The sequence below is a fragment of the Schistocerca americana genome, chromosome 5 (assembly GCF_021461395.2).
Source record: "Schistocerca americana isolate TAMUIC-IGC-003095 chromosome 5, iqSchAmer2.1, whole genome shotgun sequence".
Taxonomy (NCBI): Eukaryota; Metazoa; Arthropoda; class Insecta; order Orthoptera; family Acrididae; genus Schistocerca; species Schistocerca americana.
Window position 1 is genome coordinate 677,901,143 of NC_060123.1, and position 19,527 is coordinate 677,920,669.

At 37.1% G+C, this 19,527-nt stretch overlaps 1 protein-coding gene across 2 annotated transcripts in view; it reads right to left on the bottom strand.

Moving 5' to 3' along the window:
• LOC124615745 (thioredoxin domain-containing protein 12-like) overlaps positions 1 to 18,067 on the bottom strand; it is a 53,103-nt gene extending 35,036 nt beyond the window's left edge. Inside the window, exons 1-2 of one of the 2 annotated variants that reach the window (XM_047143828.1) lie at positions 15,823 to 15,962; positions 4,287 to 4,400 (exon numbers count right to left, since the gene is read on the bottom strand). In XM_047143828.1, coding sequence (XP_046999784.1) covers positions 4,287 to 4,400; positions 15,823 to 15,844 — 136 coding nt within the window. In that variant the 5' untranslated portion in view covers positions 15,845 to 15,962. Of the gene's footprint in view, positions 1 to 4,286; positions 4,401 to 15,822; positions 15,963 to 17,919 lie in introns of those variants that run through there. The other variant, XM_047143827.1, reaches the window with a different exon arrangement.
• Between the last annotated feature and the right edge of the window lie 1,460 nt (positions 18,068 to 19,527).

Consider the following 19,527-nt stretch of genomic DNA (forward strand, 5'->3'; position numbering starts at 1 on the left):
AAACAATGTCCCCAGTTTGGAACAGGGTTTTTAGTAAACATAAAAATAATAGATTCAGTAGCGGATTTCCAAGCAGTATCACCAAGAATTGCGACTCTAAGCTTTAAAACAATGAATCAAACCTATACAATAATAAATGCTCATGCCCCAACAAATGAAAAAACTTGTCTAACAAAAACAAAGGAAGAGGTAGATAAATTTTGGGACCTTCTAGAACAAACTGTGAACAGAGTAAATAAAAAGAATGTAAAAATCTTATTGGGAGATTTCAATGCTCAGTTGGGAAAAGAAAGGAAATATAAAGATATAATTGGTAAATGGAGTCCACATAAATTTACAAACAAAAACGGTCAAAGACTTGTAGAACTCTGCAGAGAACACAACCTTATATCTAAATCAACATACTTTAAGAGGAAGCCAAGGAAACTTAAAACATGGAAGCATCCAGACTGGAGGAAGGGCTAGTGGTAGCTAGACCATGTCAGTATGGACAAAAATTTTCATAAGGAGATCCACAATGTTAAAGTACTGAGAGGAGTAGACACAGGCTCAGATCATTATATGGTTAAAATTAAAATCAAATTCACACCGTTAAAGAAGAGGACCGGAAAAACTAATAAAATAAAAAGGAGGTTTGACCCACATCAGCTAATTAAAAATAATAAGTACCAACAAATAACACAAACCATCAAATTAACAGATGATCTAGAACAACTAGTGCCTAATCTTAAAAAAGAAGCAGAAAATCTAGCTCCCTTGAACCCACGAAGGAAACATGCATGGTGGACATCAGAATGTGACAAATTCCGTGAAGATAGACACCAAGCATGGTTAAAGTTTCAAACACATAAAACTGAAGAAAATGCCATCAACCTAAAAAATGAAAGAAAAAAATTCACTCAAAATATTAGAAGAATCAAGAGAGGATTTCATAAAGATATTATAAAGTCTATAGAAGGTAATTATCATAAAACCAACTCCAGGAACTACTACAAAATCTTTGGGAAACAACTACAACAATATGAGGCCCCTACGCTAATACTGAAAGATGAAGATGGAAGAATGACACACAGTAACAAGGAGAATGCAGAAATCATGGCAAAAGCATTTTACAAACTTCTGAATTGCGAGGAACCCAAAGAACCCTTACAAATCAACATAAATACCCCAATAAAAACCAAACCTAACAAACTAGACCCTCCAACTTTCCAAGAAGTAGAAGAAATTCTTAAAGAACAAAAAAATAAGGCATGTGGAGAAGATCAGGTTTTTGTTGAAATGTGGAAATATGAAAGTGACACAGTCAAGACCCTCTTACACATGGCTCTAACAAAAATTTGGGTAACAGAACAATTTCCCGAACATTGGACCACAGCTATCATCCACCCACCACACAAAAAGGGAGATAAGAGCAACCCAGACAACTACAGAGGAATCTCTTTCCTAGATTGCACATATAAAATTCTATCCAAGATCCTTTATGAAAGAATCAAGGAGCAATTAGAACAGGAGTTAGGGGAATATCAGGGAGGTTTCAGACCATGGAGAAGCTGTTCAGAGCAGATAATTAGTTTAAAATTGATTATGGCATACTACAAGAAACAGAACAAACCTCTGGCAATAACATTTGTAGATTTTAAGAAGGCATATGACTGTCTCCACAGACCTTCAGTATTAAAAATTTTAAGAAATCTAGGACTCCATCCAAAACTAATTAAAATAATACAACTCACCCTAACCAACACCAAATCAAAAGTGAAGTTTAGAGGAGAAATTTCGGAACCATTCCTCATAAAAACAGGCTTAAGACAAGGTGACTGCCTATCACCATTACTTTTCAACTGTGCACTGGAATACATAATGAGAGAATGGTACAAGGACAATCCAAAGAGGATAAGAGTTGGAAGTGCAAAAGATGATATTAGCTTAAACTGCTTGGGATTCGCTGATGATCTTGCTCTCCTAGCCAACACCGTTCAAGAAGCCAGGCAACAAGTGAAATCACTACAAGAAATAGCAGAGAAAGTAGGCCTTAGAATATCATTTGGAAAAACGGAAATTATGCTAACTGATCCACCACTTGCAAACAAAATTACAATAGGAGAACAGGAAATCAAAATTGTTGATAAATTTAAATATTTAGGCGAAATAATAACATACAATCTAAATGAGAAGCCATCATGGCAAAATAGAATAAAAAAACTGAACTATGCAAATTACATTACCAAAACTACATACAACAAAAAAGCCTATCTATAGATGCAAAATTAAAACACTATAAAACAGTTACACAACCAGAAATAACGTATGCAGCTGAAACTATCTTCAAAACAACTAATACAGCAGAAATTGACAGAATACTAAAAATAGAAAGAAGAATAATTAGGACATGTATAAATAAACAGTATAAAATAAATGGACATTGGAGAATAGCATCAAATGAAACAGTATATAACAAAATAGAACCAGTCATGAGCACAATCAGGAAGAAACACATCTCATTCTTTGGACATCTGGCGAGAACTCCAGAAAACAGAATTAGTAAAAAAATAATACAAAAATTGTGGAATAGCAATAGCGACATTAAATGGATCACAGAAATTAAGGAAGATATAAAAGAACTTCAAATTACAGTAGATGACCTAAAAAACAAGACAGAGAAAACCAGAATACTGCAAGACCCGCAAACCAGACTACAAATGAAAATCAGTAAAAGGAGTACAGGAAGAGTTGTCTCAGATGAAGAAAGAAAGAAAATATCTGAAAGAATGAAGAAATATTGGGCAGACAGAAGAGCAAAACACCTTTCATATAAGAATAGCCTCTAATAATTATATTACCTAAATATATCAAGTTATTGTCGAACCAAATTGTATCCATGTGTAACAACTTGTTTAGAACTTTGTATTTTTGACTACAATGGTCCAATGAAGGCCATAGAATAAATAAAAAATAAAAAAATAGGTCTAGTTACTTCTGTAACTCAATGTAACTTCCATACATCAAAATTTACCAAGAGAGCCATTTTTTGTTTGTGAATGAAAATTTAAAGGTAACTGACAATTAAGAGCAGAATTAAAATTAATTTTTATACCTTTCATAGGCATTTGACTTCTCAGGCTACACTATCTTTGTATCAAACTATAATATGTTATCAGTGAGAGAACAGGCAACAAATTCATATCTGCAAAACAGAGAATAGATAGCTGAACTCCTCCAAGAAGAAAAAAACATTCCAACTACACAGAAAAGTAGGTGACCAAGAACCTGCCATGCCACATGTACACCAAATTCATAAAAGACCGAAATTTCTAAGAAAATACCCAAGAGTTACTGAATGGAATTAAAAAGTGAATCTGACACATCGGTTTTCTGGAGACAATCTGATTACAAACACACAAAAACCAGTTACAATGTACTAACATATTAGCTAATAATGTAAAACAACCCTCCATTACAGAAGAACAAAGATCTAAATATTAGATTTACAACTGTAAACATGAACTGCAAGCAAAAATGTTATGTACAAAAATTGAAATAACATGATGAATATCTGAATCTTTTGCTATTAAAATATTGTCAGTGTCAACGATGCACATTCTGTAAATGGAGCTGGCTGCACCAATAATATATTGTTTACATGCCAGAAATGATGGGTAATGTTAATAAAAAGCCATCCATTGAGGCAAACATTAGCAATATGTGTTTCACGGCAAAAGTGTTGACAGCCCATCAATTTTTTACTGAAATGATTAAAAGGTTCAGTAAAGCACAACACAATACTTTCTGCTGGTAGTATGGTGTCAGATGAACCTACGATACCAGATGTCTACTTTGCCCTGTGAACAATGATATTGTCGTGCGCAACATCATACATGAAAAGAGACAGAACATAATAATGAAAATGTACATTTTGATTCTACATTATTTTTTGAAATATGTAGGTTGTGATGACAAAGACCTGAAGTGTAACACAAGGTCTAGTTATTTTGGTAGCAATTGCAACCTATGTCCTCAATTATTTGCTGCATGTATTCCAATCTCTGTCTTTCTCTACAGTTTATTCTTATGAGCAGTTTACGTCTGCTATTTTGATTATCTCATGAGTGGTATTGGCAGGTTCAATATTTCTGTAATGTCAGTTATTTAAAACTGATTTCATATGTTCTACAGAATTTACTATGTGAATTTGAGAAATCCAAGAGTGCATGTAGATTGAAGTAATTAGCAAAACCAAAGAATCAATTTTTTTGCAACTTATACAGAAATTATGTTACTACAAATACCTGAGCATGCTGTACACCATGATTTATGAATAATAACCATAATTGGTTTCTGGGTCAATCTTGAAACTTCTATTGCCTTTTCCAAATCTAGCCACTGATATTGAGGCCCAAATCCTGAAACGACCAAAAGACAATTATTTGTATTATTTGTTCAAATGAGATTTGCAGCCAGTAAGAAAACATACTTAATGATTTCTGCACTTCAAACTTTGTTTCCTTAATGTTGTGTTTCTGGGATTGATATATATTCTCTTACACAGTTTACATATTTTATTAGTTCCGTAAATCATTTTTAGGTAGATGCAGATATTTGATGGCTTTTACAAACTCATCTTTTATAACTGGTCATTAGGCACACTATACCTGTACTTCGTATATTAGAAAAATTATCAGTATTCTAGACCTGCAATTTGCATGGGTGACGAATATGGCTAAAACTGCAAAAGAGATAGAAAAAGAGAACTAAAAATTTACTTGTCTTAAACGATCATTGTCCACGTCACTGAATATTTCATTAATGAATTTTCACTCTGCACGACAGTATGTGCTGATTGTAAATGTCATAGCAGATCAAAACTGTGCCAAACCAAAACTTGAACACTGATGTTTGAATAGTTCAGTGAGCAGAATATTTGCATGCGAAAGGCAAGGGACCCAGAATCAAGTCTCAGTCTAGTGCACAGTTTTAATCTGTCAGAAAGTATCGAGTCATCACACACTCCACTGCAGAGTGGAAATCATCTAGGCAGTGGCTAGGTCAATTCTCCATTATAATGTTGCTTCCAGGAGTGCTAGTTTCAAAGGTATGCAGGAGAACTTATATGAAGTTTGGAAGCTGTGAAGGTAGATCAGGCTTCAATAGCTCAGTCAGTAGAGCACTTGCACGTGAAAAGCAAAAATTACAGTCTTTAGTTCTAGTCCAGACAACTGTTTTAATCTGCGAGACAGTTTCTACTGAATATCATTTTTACAGATCTATAACCAATGTGATGCTGTGAGCAGGTTAAAATGCATATAGACTCTTTGTTATGCAGAGATGATGAGACTTGCACAGGTCAAGTTACATAAAACCAGTCTTTGGACTGAAAACAACAACAAAAAAGTAATTGACACCTGCTGCCAATAAATGTCCAATGACAACTGTTGTGTTCCATTCTTCAATTTTTACTTTTCATATTTCCTTAGTCTTAAAAACCAACTGCTATTCTGGTATGGCCTGATACAAAATGTATATTAGAGTGATTGTACCACAAGTATGAATGTTAGCATAGGCATTAGCTGAAAAGTAATACCTCCAAATTTATGCGAACACTCTTTTTTTTATAATAATAATCACCATCTGTGTTCTTCCCTGGGGCAGGTCTTCACATGTAACTCTGGATACAGATCTATCGTTTGCTAACCTCTTTTGTTTTCTCATAATTGTTAAATATCTTTATACTATCCAAGATCTGGCACCTTCTTCTTCTTCTCCTTCTTCCATTCACCATTCCTTCCATAGCACCCATCAGTAAACAATCTTCTTATCCATGTCCAACCCAATTCTGTTTCCACTTCCGGATTACCTTTAAAATTTTTCTCTCTTCCCCAACTCTTCTCAACACCACCTCATTTCTCACTTTGTCTACCCATTTTATCCCTTTCATCCTCCTCTAAATCCACATCTCAAATGCTTCTGCTCTTCTTTTAAATAAAAAAAATATTACACTATAAATCTTATTTTTTATGCCTACATATCTATAATCCTGTGTCGATAGAGCACCAAATTGTAGCACATAACATGCCAGAATGTAAGGTAAATGCATGAGAAACAGTGTGCTGTAATCAAGTTTCGAATTTGAAGAGTTCATCCACAAATAGAGCACCCTCTTTTCCAGCTTGACAATGCCACACGAGCACCGCTACATCTGCAACAATCCAACGCCTTGGGTTCACTGTCGCCGATCATCATCCATACATTTCCGACTTGGCCTCATCCTCCCCCCCCCCTCCCCCCATCCAATTTTCATCTGTTACAAAAGTTAAGGGACACCTTTGAGGACTTCACTTTCATAGTAGTGAAGCGGTGCAAGCAGAAGGAGACTGTGGCTCCATCAATGAAGTCAAGTCTTCTACAATGACAGTAACAACAAACTGGTCTCTTGGGAGAAATATGTTCATTGTGACAGTGCAAAATAAAGACACAGACATGAAGAATAAAGATATAGATGTTAATAATGTTTGTTCTGTTTCAAAGCTTTAAGAATTTTCACATAAAAAATTTGGAGGCATTACTTTTCAGCACACCCTTGTATATACATTAAACAGGGCCAAAGAACATTTAATACATCCTACCCAACAACACTGGTGCATCCTGAATTAGATCAGAACAGAGTCAGGCAGATGTGCAGCACTGCTGCACCAATGGGGATGGAAGTCCTCCATGGAATATCACTGCAGTGAAGAGCACCAAACAGAAAGTTACGTAACATTTTAATGTTCCTTAAGAGCATTCAAAGGAACAATGAAACACCTTTACAATTTGTCTGCAGGAGCTTATGACCCAATTTCCAGCCTCGACTTAAGAGCTATGAACCCATACTGAACTCAAGATTGTGTGTATCTGTGCAGAAATGTATATATTTGTAGTAAATAGTTGTCTGTATTTCTCAGTCATCAAACAATAAATAAATAAAATATACTACTATACAGTAAAAGTGTCTTCTGAAAAATTCTAGCATGAGTCTTCAAAAATCTTTTCACTCACACCTATGTTCATGTTCATGTTCATGTTCTACACTGAGCACATGGATTCTTAATTTGATAAAGAAGTAGAGGAAAGAAACAAAAAGTGAATAGAAGTTGTGATACCAATGGAAACCTCCACCATCCTCCAATATAACACGAAAATGGAGCTATGGGACTGTGTCACACATTACAGCCAGCTCTAGTGCGATAAAGTACTGCACCTTAAAGTCTTAGCTGTGATGACAGACTGATCTGCAGTGTAGCCTGGTGTCTACATAAGGTCGGAGGTCACAATTTAATCAGTTACTGTAACCAACAGATGTGAATACAAAATAAAGATTTTGTTAGCCTTGATCTATAGCATAGCCTGAGCACTATATTTGCGCACTTTTCAGTAAAAAGAACTAAAACTACAAGGTACATTGAGAAAAGCTGGATCTCATAATAAACAAACCCAATGAATCTTTAGGTGCATATTCTGTACGTATGTTGTGCATAAACTATAACATTAATGCAACATAATAAATTTCAGATTTGGATGAAATGTGGAACAGTGGATTGTAACAAACAAAGTACACACAATTTCCACACAATGTAGCTCTCAATAAGTCAAAGACAATTTCTGCACTACAGTCCACCTTTTTTTCTTCAGTAGCATGCAAGAAATTGGGAATTCTTGGAGAAACAGAAGTGTTGCTCTATCAAAAACTTTCTCTGCAACTGACCATAAAAACACTTCAGTTTGGCTGAGAGTTTGAGAATTGGTATGTAATACCTCAACCAACCTCCTTTTATACTTTAAACCACAGAATCTTGCTTGTAACATGAGGGATTCCGAGTTACTCTCACGGATTCTTTTCATAAACGGTAATTGATCATAATGATGTGAAACGAGTCATTTTACATTCACATTACACAATCTTTTTAAATATATGGCTACAGCTGATCACCTACAACTTACTTATTTTTTTAGTAGTGTTATGAAGTAATAATTCCTAACGTCACCTTTTACACATCACAAAATTAGAAATTCTTCCATGAAATAGGAGCTGTCAAGGAGAAACTTTTTAGTTTATAAATTTACCTTTGCAGTCTGTCTAAATTTACCTTTACAGTCAGACATTTTGTATCATTGGATAAGTTATCAAAAAGTTTGCTGGCAAAACTGTGCACCCCTTATCTGTCCGTGGATCATTTCTTACAATGATATTGGACACTTCATGTTTACATAAATCTTGCATAAACATAGCTAGTTACAAAAAGATAGTACATACACATATATTTAATAGAATTTTCACAGAAAATGTCATTAAACTACACTGCAAAAAATGTATACTGACACACTATTTAATTCTTCAATAAAATTCTTCAGGGTATCAGACCGCATCGTCATAATTTTAAAATGCGCCAACGTTTCGGCCAGCGTTGCAGCTAGCCTTCATCAGGGCCTTACGTTAACTGCTAAATGAACACACTTGGTTCCTTAAATAGCTGCACGAGAAAACCGTGTCGTTACTTGATTGGCTGTAAAAGGAGGAGGAGGAGGGGTGAAAGGTATGCTTTATTGGTGTTTCCTTTATTATCTGTCATTGGCTGAAATAGCTGTTTTCTATTGGTCTTTATATTAATCCACCCCATTGGAGGAGACGGACGAATAGCGAAAAGGTGATGGCTGTGACGTCACACTGTTTCCATGCTGTCCAGAAGCCAGCTGCGGCGTGCCATTGCTTTGTGTGCTCGCGACCACTATTGCGGCTCTCCGCGTGTCTGCATGGGCCGCCACGGCTCTGCCGCCGCTCCGTAGCCCTGCTATTGCAGGCAGCCAAGACCTTGGAAGCTTGTACCCGTCCTCTCTATTCATGTTGGCGGGTCTTTTGGCTATTTCTATCGCTTCTCTAATCTTTCATTAGAAAGTGAGAGGCTGTTTCGCCAGGACGCGGGCTTCTTGAAAAAATATTTGTTTCCCGCACTCGTCTCGGTGTTCCGCCACTGCTGACTTAGTGTGTTGTTTCAGGCGGATATATCTTTCATGTTCCGAGAGCCTTGTGCTAATCGGACGTTCCGTCTCACCTATGTAGACTAATCCACACGCACAACCAATTTCATATACGCCAGCTGTGTGTAGTTTGTCAACTGCATCCTTGGTAGAACCGAGCATGTCTGATATTTTGTTTCTGCTTCGGAAAATTGGTTTGATGTCGGCTTTTCGTAGAATTTTGCCAATACGTTCGGTGACCCCTTGTACATATGGTAACACAGCAATGCTCTGTGCCTCCTTCTCCTCTTCCCTATTAGTCTTCTCCCTTGTCGACATGGTGCTGTCTATCATCTGCTTCCTATAGCCATTAGTTCCGAAGATGGACCTGAGGCGTTCAAGTTCTGTCTTCAGATGTTCTTCGTCGCTTATCCTGTACGCTCTCTTCGTTAGCGTGTGCAGGGCGGACTTCTTCTGCGTGGGGTGATGGTGGGAGGAGGCGTGAAGGTACCTGTCCGTATTGGTTGGTTTCCTGTACACTTTGTAGCCAAGTTTACCATCAGGTTTTCGATAAACTTCCACGTCGAGAAAAGGCAGCACCCCATTCTTCTCTGTTTCCATTGTAAACTGAATTTTCCTATGCTGTTGGTTAAGGTGCTTGTGGAAGTTCTGTAACTCCTCTTCTCCGTGGGGCCAGATGACGAAAGTATCATCGACATAGCGAAGCCAACAATTTGGACGTAATGGTGCGAACTGGAGGGCTGTTTCCTCAAATGCCTCCATGAAAATTTCTGCTGCGATAGGCGATAGGGGTGAGCCCATAGCTACACCGTCAGTTTGTTCATAAAATTGACCTCTCCACTTGAAATTTTCATGGAGGCATTTGAGGAAACAGCCCTCCAGTGTGCACCATTATGTCCAAATTGTTGGCTTCGCTATGTCGATGATACTTTCGTCATCTGGCCCCACGGAGAAGAGGAGTTACAGAACTTCCACAAGCACCTTAACCAACAGCATAGGAAAATTCAGTTTACAATGGAAACAGAGAAGAATGGGGTGCTGCCTTTTCTCGACGTGGAAGTTTATCGAAAACCTGATGGTAAACTTGGCCACAAAGTGTACAGGAAACCAACCAATACGGACAGGTACCTTCACGCCTCCTCCCACCATCACCCCACGCAGAAGACGTCCGCCCTGCACACGCTAACGAAGAGAGCATACAGGATAAGCAACAAAGAACATCTGAAGACAGAACTTGAACGCCTCAGGTCCATCTTCGGAACTAATGGCTATGGGAAGCAGATGATAGACAGCACCATGTCGACAAGGGAGAAGACTAATAGGGAAGAGGAGAAGGAGGCACAGAGCATTGCTGTGTTACCATATGTACAAGGGGTCACCGAACGTATTGGCAAAATTCTACGAAAAGCCGACATCAAACCAATTTTCCGAAGCAGAAACAAATAATCAGACATGCTGGGTTCTACCAAGGATGCAGTTGACAAACTACACACAGCTGGCGTATATGAAATTGGTTGTGCGTGTGGATTAGTCTACATAGGTGAGACGGGACGTCCGATTAGCACAAGGCTCTCGGAACATGAAAGATATATCCGCCTGAAACAACACACTAAGTCAGCAGTGGTGGAACACCGAGACGAGTGCGGGAAACCAATATTTTTTCAAGAAGCCCGCGTCCTGGTGAAACAGCCTCTCACTTTCAAAAGAAAGATTAGAGAGGCGATAGAAATAGCCAAAAGACCCGCCAACATGAATAGAGAGGACGGGTACAAGCTTCCAAGGTCTTGGCTGCCTGCAATAGCAGGGCTACAGAGCGGCGGCAGAGCCGTGGCGGCCCATGCAGACACGCGGAGAGCCGCAGTAGTGGTCGCGAGCACACAAAGCAATGGCACGCCGCAGCCGGCTTCTGGACAGCATGGAAACAGTGTGACGTCACAGCCATCACCTTTTCGCTATTCATCCGTCTCCTCCAATGGGGTGGATTAATATAAAGACCAATAGAAAACAGCTATTTCAGCCAATGACAGATAATAAAGGAAACACCAATAAAGCATACCTTTCACCCCTCCTCCTCCTCCTTTTACAGCCAATCAAGTAACGACACGGTTTTCTTGTGCAGCTATTTAAGGAACCAAGTGTGTTCATTTAGCAGTTAACGTAAGGCCCTGATGAAGGCTAGCTGCAACACTGGCCGAAACGTTGGCGCATTTTAAAATTATGACGATGCGGTCTGATACCCTGAAGAATTTTATTGAAGAAGACAACGGCCGCGGAAGCCTACGCTTACACACTATTTAATTGTTTATTTCAAGATATTCTTTAACACTGTAAGGGCAAATATTGATTAGATGTCCTTTTAATTTTCTTTTTAAAAGATAGTTAATTTCTATCATCTTTATACATTGTGGTAATCCATTGTACAGTATGCACCCAGCATTTACAGTTTCTTTGATAATTTTAGCCTACTTCCTTCAATATGATAATTATTTTTTATTCTTGTATTGTGTTCGTGATATTTTTCATTTAGCAATGCAGTGCAGTTAATTTATAAGTAGATAATTGTTTTATATATATACTGATGCTACTGTTAAAATTTTTAGCTACCTGAATTTATTTCTGCAGGATTCTCTAGGTGATACTTTCGCGATGAACCATATGGTTCTTTTTTGTAATCTTAATACCCTCTGTGTGTGCACATTTGCATTTCCCCAAGCCAGGGTGCCATATGAGAGGTGTGGATGGACTAGCCCATAGTACATTGTTTTTTGTGTGTGTCTGTTTACTGACTTTGACATTTTTCTCATCAGGAATATGCTTGCAACTATGTGCCCGACTGTGATGTTGTCCAAAGTGTGTTTTTGTTTGCATGTATCTGCATATATGTTGTTTTATTTCCATTTATAAAGAGATTGTTTTCCCTGAAATAATTGTTTCCACTTTTTCATATTTAGCGAAGCCTTCTCTTGCAGGCCATCTGTTGTAGGACTGGTAACAACAAATGAAGTGTCATCTGCATACATGACTATACTCTTAGATACTGATTTGGTCATATCATTGACATACAAAATGAATAGTAGTGGACCAAGATAAGATCCTTGAGGAACTCCATATTTCACAATTTCAAAATTTGAAAAGGCACCTGTAATATTATTTTTCACTTTTGCTTTATTTCTACACACCGCCTCCTATTTTCCGAAAAAGATTTAATGATATCTACTGCCTTCCCACTTATACCATGACAATGAAGCTTTTCTAATAGGATATCATGATGTACACAATCAGATGCTTTAGATAAGTCCAGGAATATACCACAATTCTGTAAGTAGGCCTTGGGTTACAAAAGGTATAAAACAGTCATGTAAAACAAAAAGGGAAACTTATGCTGCAGTAAGATTATCTAAAGATGTAGAAAAATGGGAACACTATAGATTATACTGTAAAATTTTAAAGGAACTAATACAGAAATCAAAAGCCCTTTATTATGAGGAGAAAATAGATAATTCTAACAATAAAATAAAAACAATTTGGAGCATTGTAAAAAAAGAAACAGGAAGAGATACAAAAAGCAAAGAAGACGTAAATAAAATCAGATATGAAGGTACCATAGTAGATAAACCCGAAAATGTGACAGGTTTTTAATAAACATTTCCTAACAGTAACTCAATAGACTGGTTGCAAGCCCAATGTTGATGAAGCTGTAACTCTTTGTCAATCTGTATATCAAACACAATTTCAGAAATGTACCTTAATCCTGTCACTGTAGATGAAATTCAAAAAATCATCATGTCTCTAAAAAGTAAGAACTCTGCAGCGGTTGATAATATTTCTAGTAATTTATTGAAATGTTCTTGTGTGTGGATAAGGGACATTCTCTGTCATATTTTCAATGCTTCCCTTCAGAAAGGTGTTGTTCCCAGTAGACTTAAGTATGCCATTGTGAAGCCCCTGTACAAAGAGGGCGATAATACTGAACTAACTAACTATCAACCTATCTCTTTGCCGATAGCTTTCTCTAAAATTCTAGAAAAGCTAATACATGTAAGAATTACTGATCATCTCATGAAGAATGGAGTTATCAGCAAGGGCCAATTTGGGTTTCAAAAGGGCTGTTCAACAGAAGATGCAATCTACGCACTTGCAAAAGTAGTCCTACAAATCCTTAATGAAAAAAAGCTATCACTTTGTGTCTTCTGTGAATTGTTCTGTGTTGATCACCAGATTCTCTTGCAAGAAGCAAAATTAGTAGAAATAAGTGGTGTTGCAGGCAACTGGCTACAGTCTTATCTCCAAGACAGGAAACAAAAGTTGTCTTGAATAGCTCAGGTGGAGTATGTGATGTTTCCTCACTTTCTGAATGGAGTTCCATTACATGTGGAGTGTGTCAGGGCTCAATTCTTGGGCCACTATTATTCCTGATTTTTATAAATGATCTACCACCATGTACAAGCCTGCTGCGTACATTTACTTTCTTTGCTCATGATACCACAATTTTTATGAGCAGTGTAACAGATAGTAATCTTGAGGAATCCATTAATCACATATCTCAGATGTGGTCAATTGGTTCAAGGTGAATGGTCTCTCATTTATTCAGTTCTGTACAAAAACAGAAAAAGAGAGAGAGATAAGTGTGACATGTGGTAATCAGCCAATAGAAAGAATGGAAACAACAAAATTTCTTAGAGTGCACATTGACAAGAAAATAAGCTGGTCTTCGCATATTATAGATCTTGTAAGAGGCTTAGCTCTGCTACATATGCTTTACGAGCTGTCGCTACATGTGTTGAACCTAACACGGCAAAAGTGGCATACTATGGCTATTTTCACTCACTTCTTGAATATGGCATTATTTTTCAGGGCAACCAGCCATTAGCAAGGAAATTGTAAGTGTTCATTGCTCAGAAGCGAGCTTCAAGAGTTATGTGTGGACTGCGCCCAAGAGACTCATGTAGAAATAGCTTTCGAAAACTTAAAATACACACGACTACGTGCCAATATATTTTTTCTCTCATGTATTTTGTCTGTAAAAATATACAGATATTTCAACCAAACAGTAATTATCACAAGCATAACACACGGAGGGAGGATGACGTACACAGCGAGCATAGAAATTTGAGCTTGGCACAAAAGGGTGTCCACTACACTGGAACAAAACTCTTCAATGCTCTTCCTCCTAAATAAAGACAGAGATTCATAACGAGAGTAAATTTAAGAAAGCACTAAAAATATTTCTGCCAGAAAAAGCTTTTTACAGTCTAGATGAATTTTTAAATAAATAAATTGTAAAATTTTAATATTATATAATACAAGTAGACATAATGCCACTAAGAATGTTATTTAACTTGAGCTCTGTATCTGTTTTTCCATAGTGCTTTAATGATTCTAAGAAAATATGTATCGTCTTTTTTTCTGTATCGCTGCTCAAAGAATGTACTGTGTAAATTTTTATATAATTATCTACTCAAACGTCTGTATACGCTGTAAGATTATCATATGGTACTTGTTAAAAAACTGACTCATTCCACGTCCTTGTGAACCCAACACAGTTGGACCTATGTAACACAAAATCAGATCAAACCACAGACTTTCTTCTGTTCATCAAGTGCTTTAGTTACAAGTGTTACGAATTCAGCTATTGCTGTTTTGGTAGATTTGCCCTTTCTGAATCCATGTTGATCATTATTAAGAATATTGCATGTTTGTATAAAATTTAATATTCTGTCTATTATTATGGTTTCTATTATTTTCGAGAGTACAGATGTAATAGTTACATGTCTGTAATTTCCTGGGCCTTTTTTACAGCCTCCTTTATGTATAGGGATTACTTTACTCTTTTTCAGGCACATTGGAAATATTCCTTTTTCTATAGATAAGTTTATCAGACAGGCTATTATCGCAACAAGTTAGGGACAAGACACTTTTCCCAAAATAAGTCATTTTATCTTATGGTATTGTAATTATGTACATCATTCTCTTATGAACTGCAGTGGATTTTTCACAATAAACATCATGAGGGACTAAATAGACTGCAAAGTAGTACTCAAAATACTGATGTCTACAAGATGATTGTGGGTTAACACCACATATTATTCTTAGAACGAGTTTTTGGGCAGTGAAGACTTCCTTTCTTTCTTAAAGATGAGTCACCCCAGAACAATATTCCATACGACATTACTGAATGAAAATGTGCAAAATAAGTCAGCTTACTGAGTTTTCTCCCCAAATTTGTAATGATTCAAAGTGCGAATGTGGCTGAACTAAGCTTCTTTAGAAGTTACAAAATATTATTTTTTTTATGTTTTTACAGCAGAACATAATCAAACTGGCGCTTTTCATTTATTATAATGTTGTTCTACCAAGAACTGATGGAAGATTCTATTAATATGGTTTTTTTTTTTTTTCGTTTAAATTCGCATCAATATGGACATCATTCTATAGCTTGCTGTCAACATTCTGTTTCAGACACTCCTGATCATCAGTTTACACTTAAAATTCGTCAGGAAACACTACACTTAAGAATTATCGCAACAAGTTAGGGACAAGACACTTTTCCCAAAATAATATGGAACACTATTATACCATACTTTTACATCTTGAATATGCAGCACTTAATGCAAGAACATCACCATATTGTCAAAATCTTTTGACAGTAAAGGATGATGAAACTATAAATTATATACTAGTGTCACACTGCACAGAATAAATATCATATCCCCACCATCAAATCATCTGAGTTCCATAACTGCTTTGCCTGACGTGTGTTTAATTACTAGTATATAAAATTACAAGGAAACTGAATTTCTGTCCATAACTTACCTTCAGGAGTCGAAATTCCCATATGGTCAATAGTACTTTGAAATCTAAGTCAGCCATACAGTCTCCTTGTATTTTTACATTTTTCTCCAATAATGTCAACAATACTGACACTAGTGAATTTATGCTTAAATAGTATTATGAAAAAAATAATAATTTATGTAATGACAAATGCAAATTAATTTTCTTGTTTCTTTAATTATGTTCCATATGTTACTCACACTAATCACTTAGAAAGTAGGATGTGTTAGTTTTCATGCAAGCAAGAAAATGGTGACAGCATTATGAGTAACAAAAGAATATAGCCCTAGGAAAGAATCTAAGTGGTGAGGTCATGTACAAGCTTGGATTTGACAAAGATAAGGAATGAAACTCTTCATTTCTTTTAAAAGGAACTATTCTCTCAGGCATTTTAATCGCTAAGCAAACCAGGAAAAACCTAAATCTGGATGCCTAGACAGGGATACGAACAACACTCCTCCCAAATGCAAGTCTACTGCCCTAACAATTACATCACCTTAACTGATAAAGGATATTACACCACTTTAGTTTAATTTTACCATTAATGAAAACAACAATGAGTGGCATTTTTTAACTGCTTCACCCATAGATAAATTATTAAGTTTTCAACCATGAACTTACAATACTAAGGAACATTCCCGTGTCTATAAAATTAATCACTGCAAAATTCTCTCACATTTCTACAGACTGAACTGATTACTAACCAATATGCAAGCAATAGAAAATTATGGTGCAATTATGTACCAATCTCTTACAACTCAGAATGCTGATGTGTGTCTCAAATCCAAGTATTCAGTATTCACTATTCACTTAGGCCTAAGACAAATGAAATACATTTAACAATTTTGATCAAAATGGGTTATAATTGCATTTCACTCATGGTGATAAACCAATAAATATATTACCATAATAGTGCTGCTTCCCACCTAAGAAAATGAATATGAACACACAGATAACAATACAATTCTAGCACACTGCTGTTACCATTTGATGGTTGAAATGTTTTGAAGTATTTGTCTGGAATGTATCCTAGCTTTTGAAATAGGGTGCTACAAGAGATTAGATGAGCAGATTGTATAATTAATGAGATGTTACTGAACAGAATCGAGGTGAAATGAAATTTGTGGCACAACTTGACTAATACAGGTTGATAGGGCTGATTCTCCCGAGACATCTAGAATTCGTTAGTTTAATACTGGAGCAAAGTCTGGGGCTAACAATTGTATATGAAGGCAAAAAAAGAGCTGAACACAGTGTCACCGGTAGGCAGGTTCAAATGAATGTAGGTTGCAGTAGCTTTTCAGAGATGAAAGGGGTTGGACAGGTTAAACTCATGTGACGAGCTGTACCAAACCAATCTTCAGGCAGAAGACAACAATATCCAGTAACGACTTTCAGTCTGTAGGGATTGCACTACGGCATTACGAATGTTCGAAAATCAACTTTTTTTTTCGTTGAATGCAAATTCTTTTTCGTGTGAATGCCCACTACTAAAAGAAAGGAGTACGCGAACTATGCAGTTATGTACAGACAAGCCCTGTTAACATGGTGTTAATGATATAATTACATTCATCTCACATCTAATTTGCACGTCACTGTACTCCAAATTATTATTTATGTGTAATTCAATAGGAATCTATAATTCATCGTTTATATATTCTCCAATATCCAACTGAAGCAATCTGTGAAACGATTCTCTGCTGTCATTATTTGCACCCGAGGAAAGCATATGACAACGGTCATGATACAATCGCAATTTTTAAAATGAAAACAACAGATAACTTTTTTGTGCCGTATGTGATATTACAACTCCTTTTGCTGAAGCTCTCCTTTGTATCGTATATGGTCAGGAGAAGGACGCGATCTTAATTCGCCGCGACCAATGGTGTACCAAACAAAATTTGAGAGACGTCAAACTTTACTCTCGGTGGGTGCAGCCAGGAGTTGTACTCTTGGTGTTATTATTGTATACCTAATTTATAATCTTTGACAGCTTGACAGAAATCCTAACAGAATTTAATAACCTATCCCTGTCAATATATGAGCGTACGAGTAAAAACTGAGATGATATCTATTTACCTCTTCCATCATTCGCTTGCGGAAATACTATAGGAGGAGGGTGTTTTTGTTCTTTCTTCGCTTCGACGTATTTAATTCCAAGAAGAAAAAAACAGTTAGCAATGACTACAAATTTTGAACTACACGCCGTCATTGCCGCCGCAGTGACGTAAACGTCAATACAATCAAAGATGTTACATTATGTTACAGAAATCTGCGTTTTCACAAGCATTGAAAACTTGCACATGGATCCCCTGCAAACTGTATAGCATTGATAGTGTTTCCAAATACCGCTCAGCTTTTTTACTGTTAAAGAATTTTTGCATTAACGTCAAAGTAACTCTTGCGGGCGTTATTGTGACTGAGCAGATTTATATCAAGAACTTAGAAACCTGAATCAGCACTAACAGCTTTCCCTTGCTGCTAATCTGGCCTCACTTCCTTAAAAGACATCATTGAGTTTAGCATATCGTACGCTTCTACATACGAGAAAATACGTGACGCTGAGTGAATGGCACGAGACCCAAACCTCGGCACGACGAAAACAACACAAAATGTCCACAACAATGCCAATCCTACCCCGCATGTTCATCGTCATAGTAAGCCAACTACAAGACACTTTTGGATGCTACAATGAGTTTTATTAACTCATAACTTACGAACTTATACCAACTGTCAAACGGCAAAAATACAAAGTGCAATCTCTACCTCCAGAGAGTAAACGTAATGTCAAACTAAGTCTGTCGCGCAGCTACTCCATCCCCCCCCCCCCTCTTCACCCTCCCCGCATCACAACCCCAGCGCTAGAGCTGAGCACTGGGTATGTACAGGTACTTGTACTGCAGTTTCTGTTGCTGTTCTGTTCCTTCATTCCATTCCACTACTGAAGGAACAGTGTCCCCTTCTTTTCATAAACCATTTCTTCATCCATATGACGGACTTAACTCGTTCTATGAAAAATGTCTATTGCTTGCCATTACATTGTATTTGTATCATGCACTCATCACGTTTTAGTACTTTGTTGGGTCTGGCACATGGTGGTTGCAGACAGGGACATACCACATCTGTCCTCAACATTCCGTTAGACTGGTAATGGATGTAGCTTGCATGCTTAGGTTTGTACTTGGTGTAGCAATTACGGCAGACTGGTCAGTTTTGGTTTGGTCTACATGGAAAAAGAATGGTAGGCATAACTTCTCTGTTTGGACCATCTATGCTGTTGAAGCTCCTATACCTTATTTATATGCGTTGTCTAGACCTAGCAGTGCGGAGACCCAACTGTGTTTGTGACTTATGACTGTGGATTTCACAGTCCTGACCCAGTGTTCCACCAATCTGTTACTCGCCAGATGGTAGCTGATTGCATGATGATGTCAGAAACCACACAGATTACCCAGTTATAGGAACAGTGCTGGTCTGAAGAAACGTGTGTCGGGCAGCCGAAAAATGGAATCCACGTTGTTAAAGAAAACTTTGCCACAGTCTGCACCAAGATGTCTTTGGTTGGGACTGCCTCTGCCCAACAAGTAAATCAGTCAATGGCTGTTAGCAAGTATTGGTACCCTTCCAACAGGGAAATGGTCGTACAATGACCAAATATATATGAGAGAAATGGTCTATCATTTTTGG